General features: G+C 42.2%; 1 protein-coding gene across 1 annotated transcript in view; it reads right to left on the bottom strand.

The window, feature by feature from the left end:
• Positions 1 to 17,083: 17,083 nt before the first annotated feature.
• The window catches only part of tsc1b (TSC complex subunit 1b), a 49,020-nt gene continuing 40,591 nt past the window's right edge, over positions 17,084 to 25,512 (bottom strand). Inside the window, exons 18-22 of the mRNA XM_078271058.1 lie at positions 25,208 to 25,318; positions 21,965 to 22,087; positions 19,269 to 19,456; positions 18,576 to 18,749; positions 17,084 to 17,945 (exon numbers count right to left, since the gene is read on the bottom strand). Of these exons, the coding sequence (XP_078127184.1) occupies positions 17,258 to 17,945; positions 18,576 to 18,749; positions 19,269 to 19,456; positions 21,965 to 22,087; positions 25,208 to 25,318 (1,284 nt within the window). The 3' untranslated portion in view covers positions 17,084 to 17,257. The remainder of the gene's footprint in view (positions 17,946 to 18,575; positions 18,750 to 19,268; positions 19,457 to 21,964; positions 22,088 to 25,207; positions 25,319 to 25,512) is intronic.

Genomic DNA, 25,512 nt, shown 5'->3' on the forward strand with positions numbered 1-25,512 from the left:
CAGTATGTTCATCCTCCCACACTACCTGTCTAACAGGTGTGCATTAGACAATAGCTAGAATATGAGACTAAAGTATGCGCATTATGTTTGCCAAAAAACACTAATATAATAATTACAAGAATTATATATGATCTATTTTACATAACTGCGGTATACAGAGAAAGAGTCTCTAGTTTTTGTTTCTTTTGTAAATGTAATGCACTTTTGGAGCAAAATACGTATTAAGATGAACAATTCTTGCAGCATAGAAGCAGACAAATTCATACATGGCTAAAGTATGACATTGTGAAAAGGTCTGTGCTCTTGAATTGAGGTTTTCTCAAGAAGTCGTATCAGGCGTGTGTATCCAACAATCCCATAACAGATGGGAAGAAAACGCCGGCACACTGACAAACAACTTGAAGAGGCTCGTCAGAGGCTAGAAAGGATCAATTGAATACAACAGATGTGTGATAAACTGCAGGGGACTTGTTCAGTGTGAACATGCGTGTTGTGATAAGGTTGATCGATTCATCACTTCACAGTGTGACATTAAAAGAGGTACATGCTTTTTAAAATGTGTAGTGTGAGTTAACTTCACATAGAAGATTAATAAAACGGTACTGTGTCTGCCCACCATTATGATAAGTAAATTGTTCTGTTTTGCACTATATGGGCATTCAAAAAAAACTGCTGGAATCCTTTTAACGATCGAGAACAACAAAATGTGCAGTTATTTCTCTCGATGCCAGAGTTGTTTACAGACCTGCTGTGCCTCTCCTGTATCTACAAACCAGTTAACCCATATTTCATTAACATACAGCGTTACTGAAAATAGAAAAACAAAGTCAAACCACGCCATATCACTGGTGTCAAGTGAAGTATGATTGCATATTTGAATTGGAAATCTGGAAAAGTGACGATAACAACCACGTGCACTCTCTCGGAATGAGAGAGGGTTAAGTGAACAAAGCCTTGAAAAAGAGTCCAATTCTCCAGCTCCTGCCCCAATCCTCGCAGTTACCCCCACAAAGTACACAAGAAAAAAGAAAATAGCATCATGCATATCATTCATTAGCAGCAAATAAAAGAAATTCTCTCTAATACTGCCCCCAAATCCCCGAGCTCCCAGCACCACGGAGCGGGGAACTAAAGAAATGGGGGAGAGAGATGCAAAAGGAAGCCGTCTCCCTCAAGTGCTTGTTAGGCCCAAATTATTATGGCGATGAATAATTTTAAAAATAAATAAGAAAATAAATAAATAAATAAAAAAAAAGAAACATTTATAGATCTAAGTATTATCAGAGGAGCTGCGGGTCTGTTGCCAAGCTCTCTGGGCCCGTTTGAAATCCGCCTTTGTTTTTCACTTTGATCTGTAAGTGCTAACCTATCCATCGCTTCACCTGATCCCCTGTTAGCGCTTCTTCACCCACTTCCTCCCGGTAAACTTTTCTCTACGTGGGCACGGCACTGCCCGCACTAAGTGGTAATCATGACCGCATCGGCATCATCATCTTTCTCCTCGTTGTCGCCATTAACTTTCCGTTCTTTCACAACAATAATTAACATAGTGCACAGGGAGTGCGATTAAGCAGAGAGATGCAGGAGTAAATGAGGGAACATAGAGGAACGCAGAGCAAAGAGACGAGGAAGGGAAGCCATGTTGAAGGGAAGAAAGAAAGAGAGGAAGGAGACATGAGAGAAAGCTGCAACCGGCTCCTCTACTCTCATCTTACCACCATTTCTTTAATTTCCTTTCGGTCCCTTTTTTGTTTTGTCCATTTTCATCTCATTTTCCTTTCCTCTCATCTACTTCCTGTATATCTTATCTCCTCGTTTTCTCTTTTCTCTCCTCTAATGTTATTTCTAGTGCTGTCAGTTAAACGCATTAGCGTCAATTTTTTTATCACAAGATTAACGTTCTTTTTGGCCTAGCAAACTTTCTCCTCTCTTCTCGTGTTAACCTCTTTCTTATCCTTTAACTTCATGTCCTCTTCTCTTGCTTCCTTCTCTTTCCCTGTGGTTTCCTCTGCTCACTCTGTCCCGTCAACCACTTTGCTCTTCTAGGTTTCGTTTCCTCTTCTTTCCTCGTTTTCTCTGCTCTTGCTTCCTTTACTCTCATTTCATCTACTTTCCACCTCAGCTCTCGGTTTTCTTTCCTTTGCCTTCCTCTTGCTTGCTATCCTTGTTCCCTTCCTCTAGTCATGATTTCTCTCATTAATGTTTGTCTCATCCACTTTTTCTTTCCTTTTGCCTCATTACCTTTCTTCTTTTTGTTCCTCCTCTCTTGCCTGCTCTCATTTCTTTTTCTCTCATCTTCTTTGTGTTTTTTTCTCCTTGCCTCCTCTTTACTCTCCTCTGGTTTCCTTTCCTCTTGCCCTTCTCTCATCTACTATTTTCTCTTCCCCTTTTGTTTCCTCTTCATTCCTCATTTCCTTTTTCCTCGTTCCCTTCTACTTGCATTAGCTCTTTTCTTGCTTCCTCTCATTTACTTCCCTCTCCTTGAATTTGTTTCCTCTTTTTTACTCAACTCTCATTTCCTCTCCTCATATCTTGTGTTCTCACCTCACCTCCCTTCTCTACTCATTTTCTCCACTGTCATTTCTCCTCTCATCTCCTTGTTTCCTTCTCTTCTCCTTCCCATCCTCCTCCTGAGGTTTCTGACCTCCAGTGCACAGACATTCCAACCCTGTGCTCTGTGCCCGGCCTGTGATCGATATTGTAATGAGACTTATCCCAACATCACCTTCCTCCCTGTACAACCCTACAACCCCACCCACCCCCCTTCCTCACTCCTCCTTTTCTGGAACCATACCCTTCCTCACCCGCTCTACCCCCTTTGCTCCCTGAGCCCCCGAGTGGCTCGCTTGATTCTGTTTCATCACACATCAAACGGGCCTGACTCTCTCCACGCAGGCAGGACCCAGGGACTGCAACATCTGCACTGGGAGGCATGCAGGGGGTGTGGGGGGTGACTCCGGCCTCTGAGGGGGAGAGGGAGGACACGCCATGCTACAAGCAGATGTCACCAGGACCCGAACAGCAGGCTGGGGGGACGCGGCGGGAAAAGAGAGACGTAGTGAGGGACCCACCCCTGCAGCCCAGTCTGGGGAGTCTCTCCAAACACTCCGCCTCTGCTCCCCTCTCCTCTTCTCACCTTGCAGCCGAGCTCCCTCCTCCTGCTCCCCCTTTTGACAGTACAATTAGGTAATTAGTCACCTCAGCGCTAATAACCTAATCATTACTTGTCTGCGTGTGTTTTCTCTCTATTTCAAAACACCCTGTCCTCCACAGGCGCTCCCCTGAGTCCTGACGTGGAGGTGGAGGGGCAGAGGAGGTGCACAATTACCTTTGTCTGGCTACTCCCCGTGGCACAGAGAGAGTCCAGGCTCTGATCCAGACCAAAGTAAAGGCCCTTTTTAATGGAGACAGAGAGCTTGCTCTTTGTGGCAGGTCAAGATTGCTCTCACATCCATTAACACCAGAACTATTTCATCACTGCCACGTTCTGGCAGGCGGGAGCTGTAGAGGGACTGTGATCAGCCTCCGTCGAGCGCAGACGCTGACATTTCCCCGGTTAGTGAAAGTGGCAATCGGGAGCTTCCGCTGTCAATGAGTCATCAAAGGGCTTGTTTGAGAACAGCTGTTGACGTCAGTGCACTGCCACAAGCATTAACCCTAGTTGAGAAGTGGAGTTTTTAGTTTTTTTTCTGGATTGCTGATGATCCTTTCATCTGCATGGGCAACATGCGGATCTCAAAGTTCATAGAAATGTCATCTGTCACCAAAAAAGGGATCGGCTTTTGACAGCATTTTTAGAAGAATTTGGAAAGGTTGAGCAGAACATTGAATGTTAATATAATTCTGCAGGCCTAATGCTGTACATAGCTGTCCAACATTTTTCAAAGCTTACAAATATACACATTTTTTTTTTTTTTATGTTTTTAATGTTCCAGGAAGCTATTGTATTCCATCCATTTCAGTGCAGTGCAGTATGGGACACAAACTTAGCTAATGCGTCATTGAGAAGACCCTCAAAATGGGCTCAAACATGCAGAAACATTGGCACCGTCTTTCAGCTGACCTTTCCCAAATGTAACTCGAGACACCAACCACCATCTACTTTTTGGAATATTTTTTCAAATCTCCACAGAATACAAGTTTCCCAGCAGCACAGAAAAGTGGCTCATCTTTGCCATGAAACCACCCTCATCCAGTCCTCATAATCTAGTCTCACGTTTTGGGTTTGTGGAGTGTGGATCCCCAGCTGTGCTCGCAGCGACAGCCGTCGTGTCATCCTCTTTATTATTTAGATTTCTTTGAGCCAAACAGCTGTTTTGCATGGCAGAATGAATTAGAGCTCGTCCTGACTCCTGACACTCAGGTGGCGGATAGAAGGACTGAGGTCTTGAATTATAGCGCGGCATGAAAACACATAAAGAGAGGTTGCTGTTGAAAACTGGCTGATATAGGAATCCCCAGCACACAGATGAAGAATTGCAACAGACTCGACTTTTAAAATGTACTGTGGGGGTTGTTAGTGTAAAATCTTCACAAAGTGTACATCCTTGCTTGTATATAAAGTAAGTTTTACAATGAATAAAACATCTGGACTTCATATGCAGGAATTTATAACTAGGGAGACAAGCGTCAAAAGCACAGAGAGAGAAAATTAATCGCTTCAGCCAGTAACAATATTTCTCCTCCGTAACAAACTGCTGCAAATGGATTTCACGAGCAAGTGCGTGGTAGGCAGCAGCCTTTATTAGACAGAGCTGAATGCATTGCTTTTGCTTGACGGCGAAGTTGGTGTACTTTATCACAGTCCGGTTAATGAGAGATAACTTCCCTGCATCTGCGGGAAGCGGGTCTGGCACCGCAACCCCCAAGCATTTTTTTATCAGACGCAATTACTCAGAGCTTGTTGATATTTCTCATTTGTTTCATTTGGGAACAATTGCATTGGATAACCAGAGGCCTGCTGTAGGGCTATAGTATATTATAGGTCTCCGACTGTCTGACAACGTACCAGAGGATTTGCTAATGGCCAGGCTGCAATAAGAGAGGTCAGGCGGTTCCTTTTGACATTTGGTCTGTTGTCAACTCTCCGGGTTCAATCAGTTCAACTATTCCTAGGTCAAAACATATGAATAGTGTCCTTATATGCAGCCAACTGTCCAGACGACGTGTCGCGGTCAGTATTAACACACAGGAGGTTCTGTTTTTAGTCATGTATGTCTACTTGTTTGGTAGCATCTTAAAAGCTACTCAACATATTGTCAAATTTGGTGTTAAGTTTGGGCCGAAGAATTAACTGATTAGATTTTGGTTCATCGTGAGGTAGAAGAAACATTTTTTCCCACAAAATTCCCTGGTTCACACACACACACACACACACACACACACACACACACCTGTCTGACCATCAGAAGCCATTTGGGGTTCGGTGCCTTGCTCAAGGACACTTCTGACATGTGGACAGGAGTTGATCAAATCACTAATCCCCCAATAATGGACTACATAATAAACTACCTCCTGCCTTTATCAGATTTCATCCAAATTCACCAGATTTGTTTCTAATTTGGTCAATAAAATAATTAAAAATAACTGGATGACCTCCAAAACGTTTTTAATTAGCTCGACTGGTGTTCCTATAATTTGGTGTTGAATTCCTTTAGGTGTAGCCTATGTGACACATAACATAAAATGCATTGTGCAACTACATCGTAATTCATATGGCACATGCGCACATCTGCTCGGAGTGAATGGCCTAAATTTAAAACACAGCGACACTACACCTACACTGGCCATAAATCATGTCATGCGTCTGAATTACTTGCAAGTTTGCACCCTCTATACAAAGTCCTTATAATTCCAGACATCATCAGTTTGTCTATAGCAATGTGTTTTTCATCCTGATCCAAAAATTGGATTGTGCTTCCTTTACAGTAGTATTTTCTTGTTTATCCCTGATTGTCAGCGCGCTTTACAAATTGAGTTTCCTTAAAACAGTGGTTCCCAACCCCAACAAGGAGTCAGGAGTAAGTATTAACAGGAAAGGAAAGCAAAATCGTTCTGCCACACAAAATTAAGGATATTTTTAAGGCTTTACTCTATTTGGTTTTTTCTCCTCCTGTGAATTACTGCATGATTTTGCCTTGGGTCTAAAAGTTATTCAGACATCCGCAATAAATGCATATATACAGTATATAATAAACGCAACCAGTGACGAGTGGTCACAAGCCAAAAAGGTTAGGAAAAAAAGAGCATTGCATTGTGTGGTACGGAGTTGTCTGTTATACTGCACATTCTCTCATCAATCATAATTAGCAGCAGTTCTGATCGATTAATGCTGCAGTCTTGAAGAAGAGATGAAGGGCTGACAGGACAGGGCAGACCAGGGTTGATTGACAGGCAGACTTCTAACCCGATCAGGGTGCGGAGACCAGGGTGGCTGCTTCCAGGTGTCTCAGATTTGTTGTAATTGACAGGTGCAGAGAGGCGTTCGGGGGACCTGGTGGAGCTCTGCGCCGTTTATGCAGATTAACACGTCAAAAGTACAAATGAATAAATAAACTGGTAAGCACAAATCAGGCATTTAGCCTGAGGGGATGCCATCATTACCAGATTAAACAAAGTGACTAATCACAAAAACAATCCGCTTCAGAAGTGGAGGAAGTCAAAAGATGCCAAAGCTTGGGGGTAAAAAGCTAAGTCATCTTAATTATTCAGCTATAGGCAAACAAAGATATGAATTCCTAATGAACAGAACAATGACAGATATTTTTTTATTTGTCAACAGCTATTGTAGATTATGAAGCTGTGAGGGGACTGCTTGGATGAAAGAGAAAGTACTCGACTTTCTACAATATTTACATGAGGACATATAGGAGAATCTGATGTTTTTGACGATGGAAATTGCAAATTTCAAACCAAAAATGAGCCGTGAGGACTGGATCACAGGGATGCCACAAATTCCCAAAGCAGCCAGCCAGCGTGGCGGCCTTGTGGGAATACTTTGGGTCGGTCTAAAGAAGAAGGTGGGACAACAGATAACGAACAAACGCATGCCATGCAGGGGGTTTTGAAACTACAAAGGAAATCCTTCTTCCTTTGAAAGCCAAATAAGCGGATGCAAGGTCCTCGTTCCAAACACATAGCCATGCCACTACCCATGAATCAAATCCTTAGATGTTTGAGTCTGAGCCAGAACTGTAGGTTTTATTCATGGTGGGTTTTTTTTTTATTTATATCACCGAGCTGACCAAAACAGCCATAACCTCAGCTTGAACTTCCTTCATGCCTGGACACAACTCAGCTGTAAACACATCACTCCTCTTAAATTGGCCTAAAAGCGCCCATGGTTTCCAGACTTCCCTCCACGCGCCGCAGACACCAGCCTCCTTTGACCTTCAGACCAAGCCGCGGCCCAAACTTCAGCTATTGATTTTTCTAACTATCTGTTTACTCCTCGTCTGCACACTTTCCCAGCTGCTTGGAGAGCAACGTTTGCCCCGAGGCGATCAGCAGGGCTCAGCTTGTTCCAGTCTTTGATCATCGTTCAGCCAGAGGATTAACATATGCACACTCTCTTCCTCCCTTTGTCGCTGAGCTTGATAATAAATCTACGGCCTGCCTCTCTCTCTCTCTCTCTCTCTCTCTCTCTCTCTCTCTCTCTCTCTCTCTCTCTCTCTCTCTCCCCCAATATGGGACGAGCCACGAATCAATCACCCCGCTTTACGCCTCGTGTCCGACATGGATGCAAATCACAGAAGGATCTGTGGGTAAAGCTCTGCTTATTAAAACCCGATGCCTGACTCATTACAACCCGCTCATGCACATGCATGTCGCCAAGATGAACAGCAGGTAGCACGCGTAGAATACAGCAACACTGGTGGAGCTAAAACACAGACAGACGAGATTAACCGATTTCTGCGACTCTTATCTCAACGGAGGCCAAAACTAAGCCTCACCCACTTTGCCAAAACTAAAAAGAGAATCGAAAAGCTAATGAAGTTAATTACCGCATCATTGTGGGAGGTTACTGCCTCGTCTAAAAGAGGCTTAATCTGAGGGAAACTGCAGTGCAGAGGCTCGCCTTCGTACTTGCCCTCGCTGTGCAGTAAGTGTACTAATTAAGGTTGGTTTGAGCCTACAACCACCCCAGTTAGCTCACTTTAAGGGCCAGGGCTTCTGGGGGTTTAGAACAACACTCTCACAAGGACTCTGTAAGTAGGACACTGAGTAAATGTGTGTGAGACCGACCAGGAAAAAAAAAAGAGAACGTGTGTGTATTTCCAGGTAGACAGGTGACTTTTTTTTCTTAAAATGCAACCTATGTGGTTTCTCTAATGGCCACTGTTGAGACACGCCCTCGCTCCCCGTTGCCTTTCTTATTTATTACGACCTAATTATATCAGCGTGTCAGCTAACGCAAACAGCTCCTTGCCCTAAATGCCGCAATGCTCTCGTGGCTGAGCTCGTATTTGCAGACCTTATGTTTCCGAGCCGTGTACCATTTAACCACTGCTTCTCGAGGCACACAGGGTTGTTTAGCCTGCACTTTTTTCCCCCACTCAGTCCATCAAGAATGCAATGGACGAGACAGAGGAGCACATGCGGTGGATAAAAATACAGTAACAACATGAGCTGAGGAATGGCAGGAGGAGGAGGAGGAGTGAGTTACCCTCCTCATCATCAGCGTGTCGGACTGAGCGGGCCTGCAAGGTGCCGGAGCAGGGGCCCTATTAAAAAAACCGAAGCCCAGCTTGCCGGAAGAGATCCGTCCTCTCACCTCGAAAAACAACAACCCCACTCGCCTCGACAGTGAGACAATCAGCCGTGCGCTGCTCGGGGTGAGGCGGCGGTGACCCGGCATGCTGAGATGAGGCCGATCCTACACACTGATGAGCGCTTTCACAGACATCAAACGGGGTGCCGCAGACCTCCCCACGACCTGCCTGTGCTGCCTTGTCTGCTTTTATTTGAGGTTGATATGGGCAGACGGATCGGCAAATATCGATCACGGCACGCTCTGTAAAATTCCCCCTCCAGGTTTGAGAGGTGATTACAGGCCCTGGACCCAGCTGATGCAGACTGGCTGTGTGTATGTGTGCGCGTTTAGTTTTTTCCTACCCCACCTGTCAGACAGGCCGAGGACAGCAGCCCTATATTCTTTGGTTCGAGTGTCTCCAATCATCTGCAGAAGAGAGACATCTTTAAAAACAACACCCAGACAGACAGGCAGGCGGGCGGGCAGGCACACAGTACAACACAGAAAATAGGTTATAAAGCGGGGAGAATAATGCATGTGAATCATCGAAATTCAAATGATTTGGATGCATCCCCAACCAGCCCTCCTCTCGTTGTCTGCCTTCTGTCGAGGCCTCAGAACTCACCAATAGGATCGGAGGGAAACAGGCTGCGGATTCAGAGGGTTTGCATTAGGAATGGCCCGTTATTAATTAAGCTTGTGGAGAAGAGTTTTTTGACAGCGGCTCCCGAGGCGGCGAGCGGTGTGGATCTTGCGCTGACCTGGCCCAGCAGGGGTAGGAGCTGTGTCTTTGAGGTGGTGGTGGTGGTGGTGGTGGTGGGGGTAGCGGGGTAGAATGGGTGGTGGGCGGGAGAGAAAGACGAGGAAGGGGGGGGGGGGGGGGGGGGCTGGCTCCATGCCGACAGCCAGGCCTGCCACGTCTGCGTGCCCGCTTTGAAGTGTCACCTTGAGGGAAGAGCCGATGGCCGGGAAGCCTGGAGGGCGGGAGCCGCGGAGAGGAGTGGCACGGTTGGCATTGCCAGACACGGTGCTTTAATATTGCATGGGCTCACGTCCATCTCTGTACACACTCAGGACATTCCTTCTGCTTGATTTAGTTTGAAAGAAGATCTTTGTTTTGTTTTTTTTTCCCTCTCCTTTCCCCTCCTCTCTCGCCATGCTGTGGCTCAACACCTGTGCTGGTTTTGTGCTCACTCTTGCCTGAACAAATGTCAAGCTCTGCAGTCAGAGGAACTTTAACAACTCCCTGCATTATCACAGTTAACAGCGTTGCATTTGGCCTGCTGAGTAATGTAAAGTAGATGCACACGGCTTCTAGCAACCACATTAAATAATTGCATTGCAAAAAAAATCATCTCCATCTTATCAAGTCAGTTCTATCTTGAATTGATTTGAAAAAATAAAATGTTACATTTTTGTTAAAATATTTTTTTAAGTGAAAAACATAAAACTGTTTTAGCAACCAGAGAAATGACCATCTGTATCTTGAAACACTCAAGAACGCGTTACCAAACCGTCTGTTTACTCCCCATGTGTTACAAACTGTAGAATTAAAAGGCCATTATTTGATGGCACGTGTTTTGTACTTGCTGGACTTTGAGTTACCTTGCCTCAACTCTATTTCCCTCGACCTTCACGCATATTGGAACAAGAAAGAATAAGACAGAAATCTAGCTTTGGAAAACGCATGAGAGGAGTTAATCTGCAGAGGAAACTGACAGACTTCTTTTGACTAGTTTTGAGAAAACAACACCTTAAGGACTGATAAAAATGATATAAGAAGCAGTTAATGATGATCTTTTGCCTCAGAATGAAAATGCAGAGATGGGTAAATCGATGTGCCTTATTCTGCAAAATCTAAGAAAATATTCACTCTGGTCTTTCTAATTGCGAATGCTGCTTTCATCACTTCCTCAAAATTGCATCTTTACTTTAGAAAAAATAGAAACCATATCACCGGGGACTAAACTTAAACTTTTAATACTTCGCTCCAGTCGTGCTGTGTTTGCCTGACCTGCTGCCAGCACAGTTACAGAGCGCGGCGGAGAATCAAACATGGCGTGAGTTTGAGGAGATGCGTGAGAGGGAGTTTATCAACAGAGGCTGAAGGAAGGAGGTGTTTTGAAGTGAGGAAAAACGTATTTAAAAAAAAAAAAACACACACACTCTCACACTGTACACACTTTCTACCCACTTTAACAACCGTCCCAGTTCACAAATAGCAGTTTTAACTCCCCTGATTAGCACTGACATCTGCAGCCTTTCATCTCTCCCTCCATCTTGTTTTTTTAATCAGATTAACCCAAACGGGCATCCTTTAATGGCCTCTTTTTTTAGGGAAAGCTGAAAGAGGAGAGATAATTAAAATAATTAAACCGCTGGGACCCGTCTGAGCACGCTCATCTCTCTTTTCTTTTCTTTTCTTCTTGCCTTTAAGTTTTGATTCTGCCTTGCTTACTGATTCAAGCAGCACAGAGTGAGAAAGACTCATCATCCTCACTTAATTGCATTAAGTTGACTCTCGGAGGTCCAATTTTTCTCTCCAAAACCAACAGCCAATGTAGGAGCTGATCTTTAGGTGCATGTCAGCTATCTAAATGTGGAAGTGGAGGGGGGAGGGCACGTTTCTAAACAGCCTTTATGGAGCATATTTATTTAGTCAGTGAGTGTATTTTGCATAAGGCCAAAGATAAAGTATCCACTTTAATGATTATTTATTCATGGACTTTTAAGCTTTTAATGAGGACAAATGAAGCCGTTTTCCAGAGTGTCAGTATGTAGTATGCTTACCAAAAATATTCTTGTTTAGCATTTTCTTTTGCACTGTGTGTCCATGAGGAATAAACACCAACATTTAAATATAACTAGGAGTTTGGAGCGAGACTTTTAAGCAATCAGTTTATCTTGATCTTGCATGAATATAAAAGTTTTGATCACACTCTGTGATGATGAAGATGATTTATTAATGTTCAGTAATGCTTATAATTGAAGCTAAATTGATCCAATGTACTTAATGTCCACTGAATTTATGAAAAATTGTATATCAGAGTCTGGATGCTTTTCAAAATAAAATGTGTCTTACTTCTTTCACACTAAAAACATACACAGCAACTTTATCAAGCAATGGCCTCGCCGAACTTGACGAACGTATGCTCATTTTCTATCAATTATTCCCTCCTGTGTCATTTATTTTCATTCATAAGAACACACGTGTCGGACGTTTGTACCTTCTAAGTTCTACACTGACAACCCGAGTTTAAAAAAAGACAAGAAAGAAAAGTAGGCTATACTGCATCGTCTTGAGTTATATTTTGCGTTATAGGTGTACACATCTTGAATATTATAATTACACGACTTCAGATGAATTCAAACTTTACTTCCTGTCAAAAAGAATCTAATGAATTCTTGCATGAGGATTTTACCGAGAGCAAGAGCCCCCGCATCCTCCTCGGAGTGCAGCCCCAACTTTACACATCCTCCTCGGAGTGCAGCCCCAACTTTACACATCCTCCTCGGAGTGCAGCCCCAACTTTACCCCCCTCATATACTTTCACTTCATTCAGATCATTTTCACAGGGCTTCATTTTAAGTTGGCACCAACAAAAAAAGGAAAGATTCCCTTTGCTGGAAATACTTAAGATTTATGTTTAAATTTTCATGGAATCTTTGAGAACATTGAGGAGCAATTTCACATTTGCACTGACATCTAATTTCTCAAGTAGAGTCTGAAAGCACAAATTGCCAAGGATTCCCTATGTGCCCAATTATCCTGCATCAATTTCCTTGACCCTGCGGAATGCTGGTAAATTAATCATACCACTTTTTTTTCATTTTTTTTTTTTTTTTTGGTCTCTCTCTCTCTCATGAAACACATATGCACGTTTGATAAACTAATCATACTTGGTCGGTTACACTCACAAAAAATGATTCCGTCCTGGAAACAGGATGAGAGTTAACAGCAAAACCCAGGGAGTTGAGAGCTGATAAAACACACACACACAGTCACGTATACATACACAAACCACATACACGAAAAATATAAAAACACATATATGACAGAATGCTGTTAGTTTTTCTACTTTGTACATATTTGTATAAAAAAAAAAATCAAATAAATTCATGAATTAATAAGACAGATTAAATTGTATAAATCAACGTGAATGGACTTTTGTTTAAACATTAGTAATAGTTCTGGTTTATTGTCTGCTGTCTTCACAGAATGTGTGTGAAGTCGTGATAATGTCCTCACGGTAACCACAGGTAAAGTGAAATATTAAAAGAAAAAAAAAAATACATGGACAGAGAAAAATAACAGCATTCTCGTCAATATCTTCAATTCTGCTGTAATATATTAAACAGCACCGTTAACAGCCTAAGCATCTGAATCATCTTCAATCATCAACTGTGGAACACCGTATTTACTATACCTGTTGATCCCAACATGGCTTCAGAGTCTGATGTTTTTGGAGCAACAGTGTCCTCTGGTGGAAACATGACAACAAGCAGAAGGATAAAAGTAAGTACAAACATGGAAACAGGGACACCTACAGTATCTGTGAAAATATGATCACAGAAATGTACCCACCTTCTGTTTGGAAAGTCAGCAGAACAGATGGGATATTCTAGAAATGTCAAACAATAAACTGCCTTTGGTATTAGACGTTATACAAGGTACTAACTAGCTATAACATGAAAAATAATTACTATAAAAGGCCATAACCACCATCAGCAACATTCTGTTTTTCTAACCAGACACAAACCCTCAACAAAGGCAGCACACACTGAGTAGATATTAGATAAGCTATCATATCAAGTCCTTATAATAACTGATAAAACCAAAAGCGTTATGTAATGCAGTTTCATGCATGTATATATATATATATACACATAAATATATATTTTAATCTTGGTATTGATTTTCTGTCTGAAAATGTTTCTGGACTCCCAATGACTGGCTAAATTGCTATCTTTTGTTTGGCTAACATGACGTTAAAGTTGAGTTTGAGAACATTTCAGACTCACTCACCTCTGTATTTATTTTAGGAAGAACTCGACATAATATAATTCTCTGTATTAATAAGATAATACGCTTATTAGCTTAACGTTTGCTGCCGAGAGTTAGCTAGCTAGCTAGTGTTGCGTATTTCTTGACTAGTTGAGAAGACCGACACCACTCCTTCTCTTCCATCCATGCACCACTCTCATATAGGTCCATTTAATATGAAGCTATGAGCCACGAAGCAGTTAGCGTATTTTAGCTTAATTTAGTTCAGCTGCGCGGAATAAACAAACGCGATATTAAGTGTTAAATAGGTAGCTAACGTTACAGAGTGAGGTACAGTAGGTTGACCGTTTCACCCTTGGACAAGGCTAACTAGCTAGCTCAGCTTCAGTGTTAATTTCAAACTAAGCTAATGGGTTTCTAGTCATAGTCAACAAGCAACAATAAAAACAATCACATTCATTTTGATGAACAAAGCAGAAATGTATTTTTCACGAGTGACAACAGGTGGTGGGAATGCTCTGCCCTGGATACACTTCAGTTAGTGCACTAAGGGAAGTGCGCGATTTGAGACACACTATATGGTTTTAATGGACAGACATGAGAGCGGTATCAATGTTCTCAAATGTTTAACTATTCAAGAACTGCGTCACTACAGCAATATTTCAGAAAATATATATATATTTTATATAGCCTAAGGTTAACTGTATTGTGTAACATTTTTAAGGTATAATATTACTGCTGTATCTACTGTAAAACTATTAGGGCATAACGTTACCTTTAATAGTAGTAGTAACATTAGCTAGCTAGTTAGTAGCGTAACATAAGTTTTGTTTTTTAATGGTTTAGTGTCATAGGTGGGACATAAACGTTTGAAAAATGTTGCTATCGGCGCCTTTACGATATCTGAGTCTCAGTCTAGTTTTATACAGTCTACAGTTTGAATTCTACAGATATTAAAACAATACATTCTTGATAGCTCAGTTTTAACTAATTGTTCATTGACCAAACTGCTCATGCATCCCCTCTGAACCCATGCAGAGGGCCTCCAGACAGTTTTAATGTCATAAATTATAAAGGTTTATGGATTTAGATTGGGCAACATCTAATCAAAGAATGTAAACACGTCTAAGAATCTGTCCACACATTCAAAAATAGAAATAGAAAATGGTGAAAAATGCCAATTACAATTATCCACAGCCAAAAGTGTCTGACCAACAGTCCAGAGCCTCTAGGGCCTTATATTACAGGGCTGGCCACCAAAGAAAATCATCCTGTATGACATTAGACTTCCATTCATTCTCTTTTCTATTGAGCTGTAAACCAACAACACAGTTTAGGAGGATGGATGGATCTTTTCAATCTGCAAACATGAAAGTGTCCAGTCCCAGAAAACAAACTCAACCTTCACTAGACATAACGACAAAAATACCTTGATGCTGCATTTCCACTGAGGTACAAATGGAGGGGCTTACACTCAGCAGCAGAAACAAAAAAGCAAAACTCAGAATTGTAGTGCAAAACATTAAAGACGATCTTTATTGTTCACAGTTAAATACAAGCCACTGCTTTAGGAACTTCCTTTTTTGCCATTTTATCCCAGATTCTCCAGCTCTGGTCAGAGTCCTGGTTTCTTCAGTTTGTGCTGATTGTACCTTCTGTCTTTGCAGTAGTTACTACGGTTGGCATTTAAAGTGGATTGTTGAACATGCTTTAGATAGCGAGGCAAAAGGAAGTGACAGCAGGAGATCTCGGTGGACAACAGGATTTGGATGACTTTCAATGCAGGAGTTTACTTCTAATACTCGGTAGAAATGAGGTAACTCCCTGTTTATCAGACCTGCAGAAGGGAACCTGGATTGGACAAGATGTTTTTGGTTTTGTTTCACACACTTTACCAGCTGAATGTACATACAACATGAGAAACAACACTTTCTGTTAAGAGATGTTTGAATTCAGCCAGAACACAAATGTTTGCATGGCACTTCAAAATGATCAGCTGGTAATCTTGAACAGTAAAAGATTTTTTTTATAGCTTGGACTTGTGTCACTTGGCAGGTCTGATTCAAATTTAGGATATGTACTTGTGAGCGCCCTTCATAGCTGGATAAATAAAAAAAAAATAATAAAAAAACATACAGAATGTGGAATTCATAAAAATGCATACAATTTCATCATCTTCTAAATTTCACACACTTTCCTCATCGCACCTTTGCTGAAACCAACATGACTGCATCACCTACACACTTGCACATTCGCAAACAAAAACACATTCTCCCTTTGACTTATTTTGGACAAAAACTCAATGGAGTTTTGTATGAAAATGTTAGTTTTCCAATTCAGTCCTCTCTTACGTTTCCCCAAACCAAAAATCTCTACGTACTGATCACCTCCACCGCTCTGATGTAACACTCAACACGCACTCTGATATCAAAACATATTTCGGTCCGCAGTCAACGCCAAAGCTAGCCTAACAGATGATCATGACAAATGTAACATCTCCTGCTCTTATGGGTTGTTTTTTTTAATTGCCAATTGGATTTTAAAGGGTCACTACACCCAAACTACCAAACCATTTTCTCATTTAGCTCCAGTGATATCAACTAGAGCAGATAGTTTAAGTTTTATTTGTCCACATTTTGAGAGATTTGTCTCTGCGATTCCTGTCTTCATGCGCAACAAAATGGAGGCTGAAAGGAACTTTATTTGTGCTCACAGCATTTACGAATCCAAAAATTATAACAGCAACTTGTCTTTTCAGAAACTGTGTCCCCATTACTCTGGATAATACACAGACCTGTAAACCTTTTATCAGAACTGTAAACTTTTTCCAAAAGGGACTATTTCTTCAGTAGAAGATAGTTCCAATTTAAAACTCAGAAAGGTTTGTGGATCCAAAGTAACTGTGACACTCAGAAGACAAGTTTCTGCTGAGGTGGTTTTTAAAAAAAAAAAAAAAAAAAAAAAAAAAAGTGATCTTTCAATGCTGGGAGCACCACAAACAAAATTCCATTTACTTCCATTGTTTTGGCTTTGGAGGCAGAAATCTCAGACACAAAGTTTGGACTAATTGAATTAATTCAACTATCTGCATGGCTGATACAACTGGAGCCAAGTTGGCTTTTTGTATTTTGGGTGAACGGACTCTTTAAACATCAGACTCACATGCAAGTTATTGATAACTTCGATCACATCCTGTTGGCATATCTTTGAGCGTTTTTGTCTCATATCCAAAAATAGTAAGACTAGCTTCTCCACTGGTAACAACACATTGACTTTGTATCCCTGTAACATTGTCAAAACTCTTCATGGGAATGACTCAGAATAAATAAAAAGGTAAACATTTTGGGAAATCCTGTTGTCCACTCAGAGGAATGGAACAAATAACACTGAATTCCAAAGAGTTGCTGACATGTTACTCTTATGCTGATTTGTAGCTCCTCTCCATCATTAAACTTCAGTCTCTTAACGTCCGCCCTGCGTCCCGGCTCAGTCCTGTGTTTCTAACTGTGCTCGTGATGTGTTTCATTATAGTCCATGATCTTTAGCTGCTGCTGCTGCTGCCGGGGGCGCCCTGAACTCACCTGACCCCGCCCTCCACCTGACCCTGCCTTCCTGCGGGGGCTTTCCTGGCTGGAGGCCCGCTGCTTGGGCTCAGAGGGGGGCTCCTTGGTGGGCACCGTGAGAGGAGTGGCGTGAGCAGGAGCGGGGGCGGGGGGCGGAGTCGAGACGGGGGAAGGTGCAGGGCAAACGAGGGCGATATAACCTGGGCAGGGTGGCTCCACGCACAGCTCAGTCTTCAGGCCGTGGGCAAGGCCCGCCAGGCGTGTCTGCGGTTGGTCCTCGTCACACTGGCTCTCGCTCTTGTTGCGGAACAGCTCGCGAGCCCTCATACCCAGGAAGCTCTTTGCGCTTGGGTAGGAGCCCACGGTGAGCGGAGCGTCGGAGGCGGGCAGGGGTGCAAGCGAGTTGCCGTAGGGACAGGACAGGGAGGGCTCCACCAGCAGGGGCGGGGCCAGGTCCTGGCTGCCGTTGATGGAGTTGGCTGTTGTCTTCTTGGAAGAGTTGCTCGCCTTTGGTTGCCGTGGCGATAAAGTGCTGCCGTTGCCCCGAGGGGAGTCGTGCGGTGGGAGTCTACTGTCCACCTCCACGTCGGTGTGAAGTTGACTTTGTCCATCTGGGACCATGACACTGTGGGGAGGACAAAATATTCACACATAAAGAAAAACACTCTTGGACCCTGAAATGTATTGATAGATCAGGGGATGCCAAGTTTTCATGCGAGTATCAATATAATGCCACAAACGTTTACATAAACGCACGCGCTACATTTATTCATACAGTTAACTGCCAGAACTTTGGTATATTCAGGGATCGCTTGGTGCTCGTTAAGAAACCTGAACCTTCTATTATCTTCTTTGGGACAAAGTGATTAAAAATATCAGTTGTGCACAAAAACACACTTCAAGTGACCACATTAACAATACTGAAAGAGCATAATCTAAGATATATTTAAGGGGTCATGGGATGACTAACAAGATTGAAAATGAGGGGGGGAAACTCTTTCGGTTACATGTTGTGGCTTCTAAAAAGTAGTCAAAAATGGAAAGAAACAATCATAGATAGACAAACGGAATGCAGCCATCACAGGTAGATACTGGCCAGTCTAAACTGTCACAAGCCAAAAAAGTTGGGGACCATTGTAAACCGTAAAGTAAGTTCAATCGTGTAGCAAATTCAGCAGTGTAACCGTAATGCAATACTATGCGAACTGAACAGCAACCTAAAAAAGAAAAGAAATTAAAAAGTGCTGAGCCTGACCTGCTGTCAGCGTGAGTGTGTGGGTCAGCTCTGCCCCCTGGTGGTGAAAAGGTGGCGGTACTGGCAGGAGCCTCCATCTCCACACGGCTGTAGAGCTGCAGGAGTTCAGTCTGCAGCAGCTGAGTGATTCTCCTCTGAGCCTGATACCGGCTGTCGGAGGCCTGCAGCTCCGCCCTGCGCAGAGAGAGAGGCAGAGAGGCAGAGAGGGAGGGAGGGGGGAGAGAGAGAGAGAGAGAATGACACCGGGACAAGGAAAAGATGAGGTGGGAAAGAGAACATAAGTACAATTGAAATTAGAGTAAAGGAAATACAATACAGAAAGAAGACATGAGATGAGAAAAGAGACAGATGAGAAGAAACAGGTGACGGACTGCAAAATATGTTCACAGAGGCTTTGTACCTGTGCATTGTTGTCAGAAAAGACAGTATCTCAACTTAGCATGTTTCCCTAATATCTGATGAGGCATTGGGGTCATTATTTGGATTTATTACAGTACATATATTACATATTGGACCTTTAACATGAATCCAACATATTATTAGCAAATATATATCAGCATATCTGTGGTGTCCCCTCTTTCAGTTAAGGGGTCGCTGGGTTGAAAAACGTTGAAGACCCCTGGCTTAGACAACTGATTCATGTCCTACGGACTAAGATGCTGTTGTACCGAGGACTTAGACGTTCACACTCACTTTGCTTGACATTTCACATCCTCGAGGAACTTCTTCTGCTCTGCGATGAGGTGTTCCTTCTTGGAGAGGTGCGTCTCCAGCTCGGCGACTCTCTGCTGCGCCGCCTCTAGTTTCTGACCCTGAACCAGCAGGCTCTGCCTCAGCGTCTCCACCTCTTTGCCATAAGACAACTTCAGCATCTGGGCCTCCTGGGTGGTGGCAGGCCATTGATATGAATGAGAGGGTAAAAAGAAGACACAGATGAAGTATTGTGGAGCGTTTTTAATAAGAAGGTTTTCAGCCATGTGTGAGCAGCTTGTTCTATGATGAGTTTTTCAATGTGTATTCTTATATTTTCCATACAATAAATGCTATTTTATGCCGTTATGACATTTTAGTATAATAATATTATTATTATTATTATTATTATTATTATAATACATACATATATATATATATATATATATATATATATATATATATATATATTAGGGCTGTCAATTGATTAAAAAATGTAATTTAATTAATTACATACTCTGTGATTAATTAATCGAAATTAAATCGCATACATAATTAACGGTGCCTGAACCGTCTGTGTTGTTTCTCCGACGACAGCTGCAGATTGTTACATCCCGGTGTTGAATCCTCTACAGTAAAACACAGTCACACTTTACACCGTTTAGCGTTAGCTGTCAGCATTTTAACCGTGTTTAATCCAGCTACTAGCTAGCGGTAGGCTAACGTTAGCTGCTGTTGAGTATAGTGTTAACTAGCGTCACATGCAGCGGGGTTTGTAACGTTTCAGAGCAGCAGAGAGAAGCGCAGACATATCAGTGGCACCAGATTTTCATCTGTATGCAAACGTCAATATGGAATGGATTAATCTGCGTTCATTTTTTTAACGCGTTATTTTATCTCAGATTAATTAATCGAAATTAACGCGTTATTTTGACAGCCCTAATATATATATAATATTAGTACAATGTTTTCAAAGTAGCCTCCCCCCTTTCTTGAAAAACAACAGTTTTGGACATATAAGGTTTTCACCCCACAGCGACGATATGCTACTTATCCAACTGACAAATTCACTTTTACTCATGCTTTAAAGGAACACGCTGACTTATTGGGACGTTAGCTTATTCCCCGTATCCCCCAGAGTTAGAGAAGTCCATACATACCCTTCTCATCTCCGTGCGTGTTGTAACTCTGTCTGACACCCCCAACGCTAGCTTAGCCTAGCACAGATCCTGGAGGTAACCGGCTCCATCTAGCCTACTGCTCCCAATAAGTGACAAAATAACGCCAACATGTTCCTGTTTACATGTTGTGATTTGTATAGTCACAGCGTGTACAAATAACAAGGTCACTATGCTTTTACTATCTAGTAATTGTTGACTCTATTACTCCAACTCTGAGCGAACTCCAGGCGAACTCTCTGCTCCTCACCACAGGGCTTCAGGTGCTGCAAGCAAATCACTCCGCCCAACTAGCAGAAGTAGCAGTGCTTCGCCTTTCTGAGAATATAGTTCCCAGTTTATATACGATTAGAAGATGGCTGTGTCTCATGTAACCTTGTTATTTGTACACGCCGTGACTATACAAATCACAACATGTAAACAGGAACATGTTGGCGTTATTTTGTCACTTTATTGTTATTTTGCTAGTTGGAACCGGTTACCTCCAGGATCTGTGCTAACCAGGCTAGCGGTGGGGGCGTCAGACAGAGTTACAACACACACGGAGACGTGAAGGGTATATATCGATTTGTCTAACTCTGGGGGTTACGGTCAATAAGCTAAAGTCCCAATAAGTCGGCGTGTTCCTTTAAGAAAAGTTATGGATCTGCAGCACAGGTCCAAGAGTCCTATCCGGAAAAAAATATTGGTACCAAAATACTTAGATTTTAAAGCAACTCTCCCAAACGTCCCTGATAAAATGCACTGCTACTGTATGTTACTTATGCTAATAGTCATATTGTCTGCCATGTGAACTAAGTGAGTTTTCCCGGCTCCGGTAACTGAGCCATTCACTTTAGAGAACAGAAGAAAAACAACGATGCAATAAAATGCATGAAAATGACTATGATGTGCATTTCACTAAGGATGTGAACTTTTTAAACATAAAAAGATACAAAACCTTTGATCAGTGATGTATTTGGAGACTTAAAAAGGAGTAGCTACCAAAGCACGTTAGATGTGTGTGAGGGGCAATCCGAGTGGACGGAGAAACATTTAAAAAACTAACATGTGGCAGTTGGGATCATTGCTCCCCTTTTCCAATTTTGACATATGATTTTCATTACCGATTAATATGCAGACTACTGTCTCAGTTTGATTTAATTATATTATAGAAAATGGTCAAATGTCTTAAAACACAAGGTAATATAAAAGTGGTTGAGGTTTTTCGGACAGTGTGTCTGGTTAAATGGCAGAATTGAAAACGTGAACATTTGGTTTCAACACTGGACCAAAGCAGCCCCCCTGACTCCTATCATACTTGATAATGATCACCATCACATTAGATAGATGAGATTACAGTGAAGCTAAAAACGCTTGGCAGCACCCAACAAACCCAGTTAGTGTCCCTTTTCTCACCTCAATATGTCGTCTCTGCAGTTCTCCGCATCTGTCTCACACACACACACACACACACACACACACACACACACACACGCACGCGCGCGCACACAGGCATACACGCACTTCCTTCCAGCGTACCTTTGCATTATCGGCGCCTGTGTGGTGCAACTCCTGCGTGGACAGCTTATGTGCCTCCCCGAGGAGCAGCAGCTGCTTGTTCAGGAAGCTCATCTGCTGCTGGGTGCTCTCGCTGTTGCTCAGCTGAAGGACAAACACGAGACAAACAATGACGACGGAGGGCAAAAACAGCAATTACGCAAATCGCAAATCAAACCTGTCCAGAAATAGCTGGGACTGCAACAATAACAATAAGCACGACAGATTTAGTCATTAATGACCTCTCCGAACCCACTGAAGATTCAACGAGCGGTGGCAGGTGAGCCGTCTAAACATTTCAGTAAACACGTCACTCTGAGGAGCTTTTTGTTCAAAAATGATTACTTTAGGACAGAACTTCGCTTTGTGGTCATCTTAAAAGAGAAATGTTACGCTGTACAGACATTGTATGAAAAAGCATCTTCAGAAATGACAGGATCACAGGATATTAAGCCCTGCGGTCTATTCATTCGGTCTGAATATCACTAATGAGGATCTAAGTCAACTAAAAGCCTGAATCAACTGCTCCTTGTTTGTCAGGATCTGGGTTCAGTCTGGGTCAGAAGAGGGAAACTGACCTCAGACAAACCCCAGGAGGCAGAAAAACACCCAGACCCCCTGTGCCGTTGACCCAAAAATAGAGAGGGAGAGACAATCTCCAAGGCAACCGAGCCCTGGGACAGTCTGCAGTGAGGACGGGGGCATGTGCTACTGTAACCCCCTGAGTCTGACCCAACTGTCCGCCAGCCTGCTCACTCACTATCCTGCCCAATTCCTCTATTTAGGAAAGCAGTAGGAAGCCCATAGAAATCAGAGTCACATTTTTACACTGGAAGAGCCTGAAGGGCAGCGACCAAACATAAAGCGGTCAGTCGTTAGTAGCTAAGTGCTGTGTGAATAGTGCCTACTGTATATGGCTTTGTTAGCAGAGACATGTTCATCTCCGTATCCAGAATTGAACACCCGCCCAGACATGAAACGTAAAATTGCAGAAGACATCCTTCGTTTTGGCAGGACGTCGCGTCACACTGCACAGAACATATCAGATGTAAGTTACGACTGATGGCTGATTTTGTCCAGGGCAGAAACGCCAATTCAATTGAACTTTCAGGACAAATAAAAATGATACATCAGCAACTTATTTTACCTGATATAGTTTAATACATATGGACCAAAATAAATAAAAACTCTTTCAGTGTAGTATTGTGGCCATACGCAATCAAGATACAGGTAACAACTGGAAATGTCCGGTCAAAAACCACACCCCCAGAACTATATGTAGCTCCTTTCAGCAATGCAACACGGGGAATTTTACATGTTGGCCGTATGTCTGGATAGGACCTTAAATAGGAGAAAGATGCACGTGAATAAACTGGATTTATTTCTATGCTGCACTTTTTTCCTGTATCTTATTACTGCACTGTAATTAGGGATGGGGATCGTTCATTTTTATTGATATCATTTTCAAGACTGCTTAACGATCCCAGTCTTTATGGATACCATTATCGAGACCACAAATTCTTAATCTTAACAGAACTATTATTGCTTTTATTGCGAATGCTGCGAGTCTGTGACTGTTTGATTTCTTGTGTCTCGGTCGCTGTTTTTGTTCCAACCCTCTGAGCCCTGAGGTATTTTTGACAACTTATGGTCATACCTAACTATTCTGCCCTCGGGTGATTCCTCTTCACTATATACGATCTTTGTTTCATTTGAAATGGCGGACCAGCCTTCCATTGGTTGACAAGCTTTTTTCGATTGGTCAGAATGGTCTCCCAGAGCATCATGGGAAAAAATGTAAACGGCGGTTAGCATCAAAGCTAGCGGCAATAAACGACCCAAAATTCATTAACTATGGACATAACGTAGAGCTGGGCAATATATCCATATTGTATCGATATCGTGATATGAGACTAGATATCGACTTAGATTTTGGATATCTTAATATCTTAATGTTGTCTTTTCCTGGTTTTAAAGGCTGCATTACAGTAAAGTGATGTCATTTTCTGAACTTACCAGACTGTTCTAGCTGTTCTATTATTTGCCTTTCCCCACTTAGTCATTATATCCACATTACTGATGACTATTTATCAAAAATGTCATTGTGTAAATATTTTGTGAACGCACCATTAGTCAACACTACAATTTTGTTGCGTTATCGATATCGAGGTACTTGGTCAAAAATATCGTGATATTTGATTTTCTCCTTATCGCCCAGCCCTCTCTGTAGCCAGTCCGACTATGTTTTTAATGATTTGCGGTGGGGAGGCTAGTCTTTACTTATGGTCCTTACGCACACACTGTACTTGTAAATCATTTTCATTCACATGTATCTATTTTTAGACATTACGTTATATGATCTCGAGAGCAGTGTCAATAAGCTCGGACCTTATTGATTTTCGGGTTTTGAGAATTTGGAACAGAACCGGGTCTGGAGACCCATCCCTAACTGTAACTGCACTATATCTGTATTTCTGGTCTGTTATTATTTTTGTCTAAATAATTCTCTAAATATAATTTCATTCTATTTAAAATGATTTCATTTGGATTTTCATTGTGTTTTTAATGTTGTTGTAATGCATTTCCTCGCCTTCTGTAAAGCTGGCTTTTTCCCTTTCCTTTATTGTGTTATATATCTTTTTTGTGCACGTTATAGGTTTACAAAGTGAAAAAGCCCAAAGTCCACCCCAAAAGGACTTACCATCTCCAACAGAAAACACTGTTCACAAACTGCTCCAAACAGCTCTATTGTAGTCCAGCCTTTACTTCAGAGACAAACGTGCGTCACTTTGTAACACATGTTGTAATGCTCGCCTAGCTGCTAGCATGGCACGCCCTCATACTCTGCTTCTGACTGGCTAGTAGTCCTTACTAGCGACTGCGCTTGTGCGACTCCCAACAAAGATGGAACAGAAGTGAGATGCCTCTCTCTGTAGCTAAAACAGAGAACTCAACACATAGGGTGAAAAGAGGAGCTGCACCAATGTGCAGTACTACAAAAATATGTAAACCTATTCTAGTACAACCTCTAAATACAATTATGAACCGGAAAATGAGCATAATATGAGCACTTTAAATGACAGACCTCATTAGCTAATCAGATAGATGAAGCTGACAATGTCATGCATTCCATGTCTTTTAATTATATTGTGTATTCTGTCACCGACCAGAAACTGAGAAGATAATGAGTTAAATCAGACTCAGTTGGCTCAGGTGTTTCTTTACCTTGATAGACATCTGGTTGAGGAGGTGACCAGTGTGGCAGACTTTGTTGTTGGCCCTCTGAAGTTCCGCCTCCAGTTCGTCCATCCTTTTCTGACACTCCTGGACTTTGCTCTGGAGATGCAGAACAGAACCAGATTGCAAGAGAGTTACCTCTGATAAAGGGTAACTACAGTGGACACATATATTTGTACTGTATTATTGTATAAAACATATACATTAATGTAGACCGGGAAAACAGAGTTTTTGGTTTGTAACGTCAGAGTGTGCGCCTTTATCTCCTTTGTGAGGCTTCGACAAATGAAGCA

This window comes from Sander vitreus, chromosome 16 (genome assembly GCF_031162955.1).
Source record: "Sander vitreus isolate 19-12246 chromosome 16, sanVit1, whole genome shotgun sequence".
Lineage (NCBI taxonomy): Eukaryota > Metazoa > Chordata > Actinopteri > Perciformes > Percidae > Sander > Sander vitreus.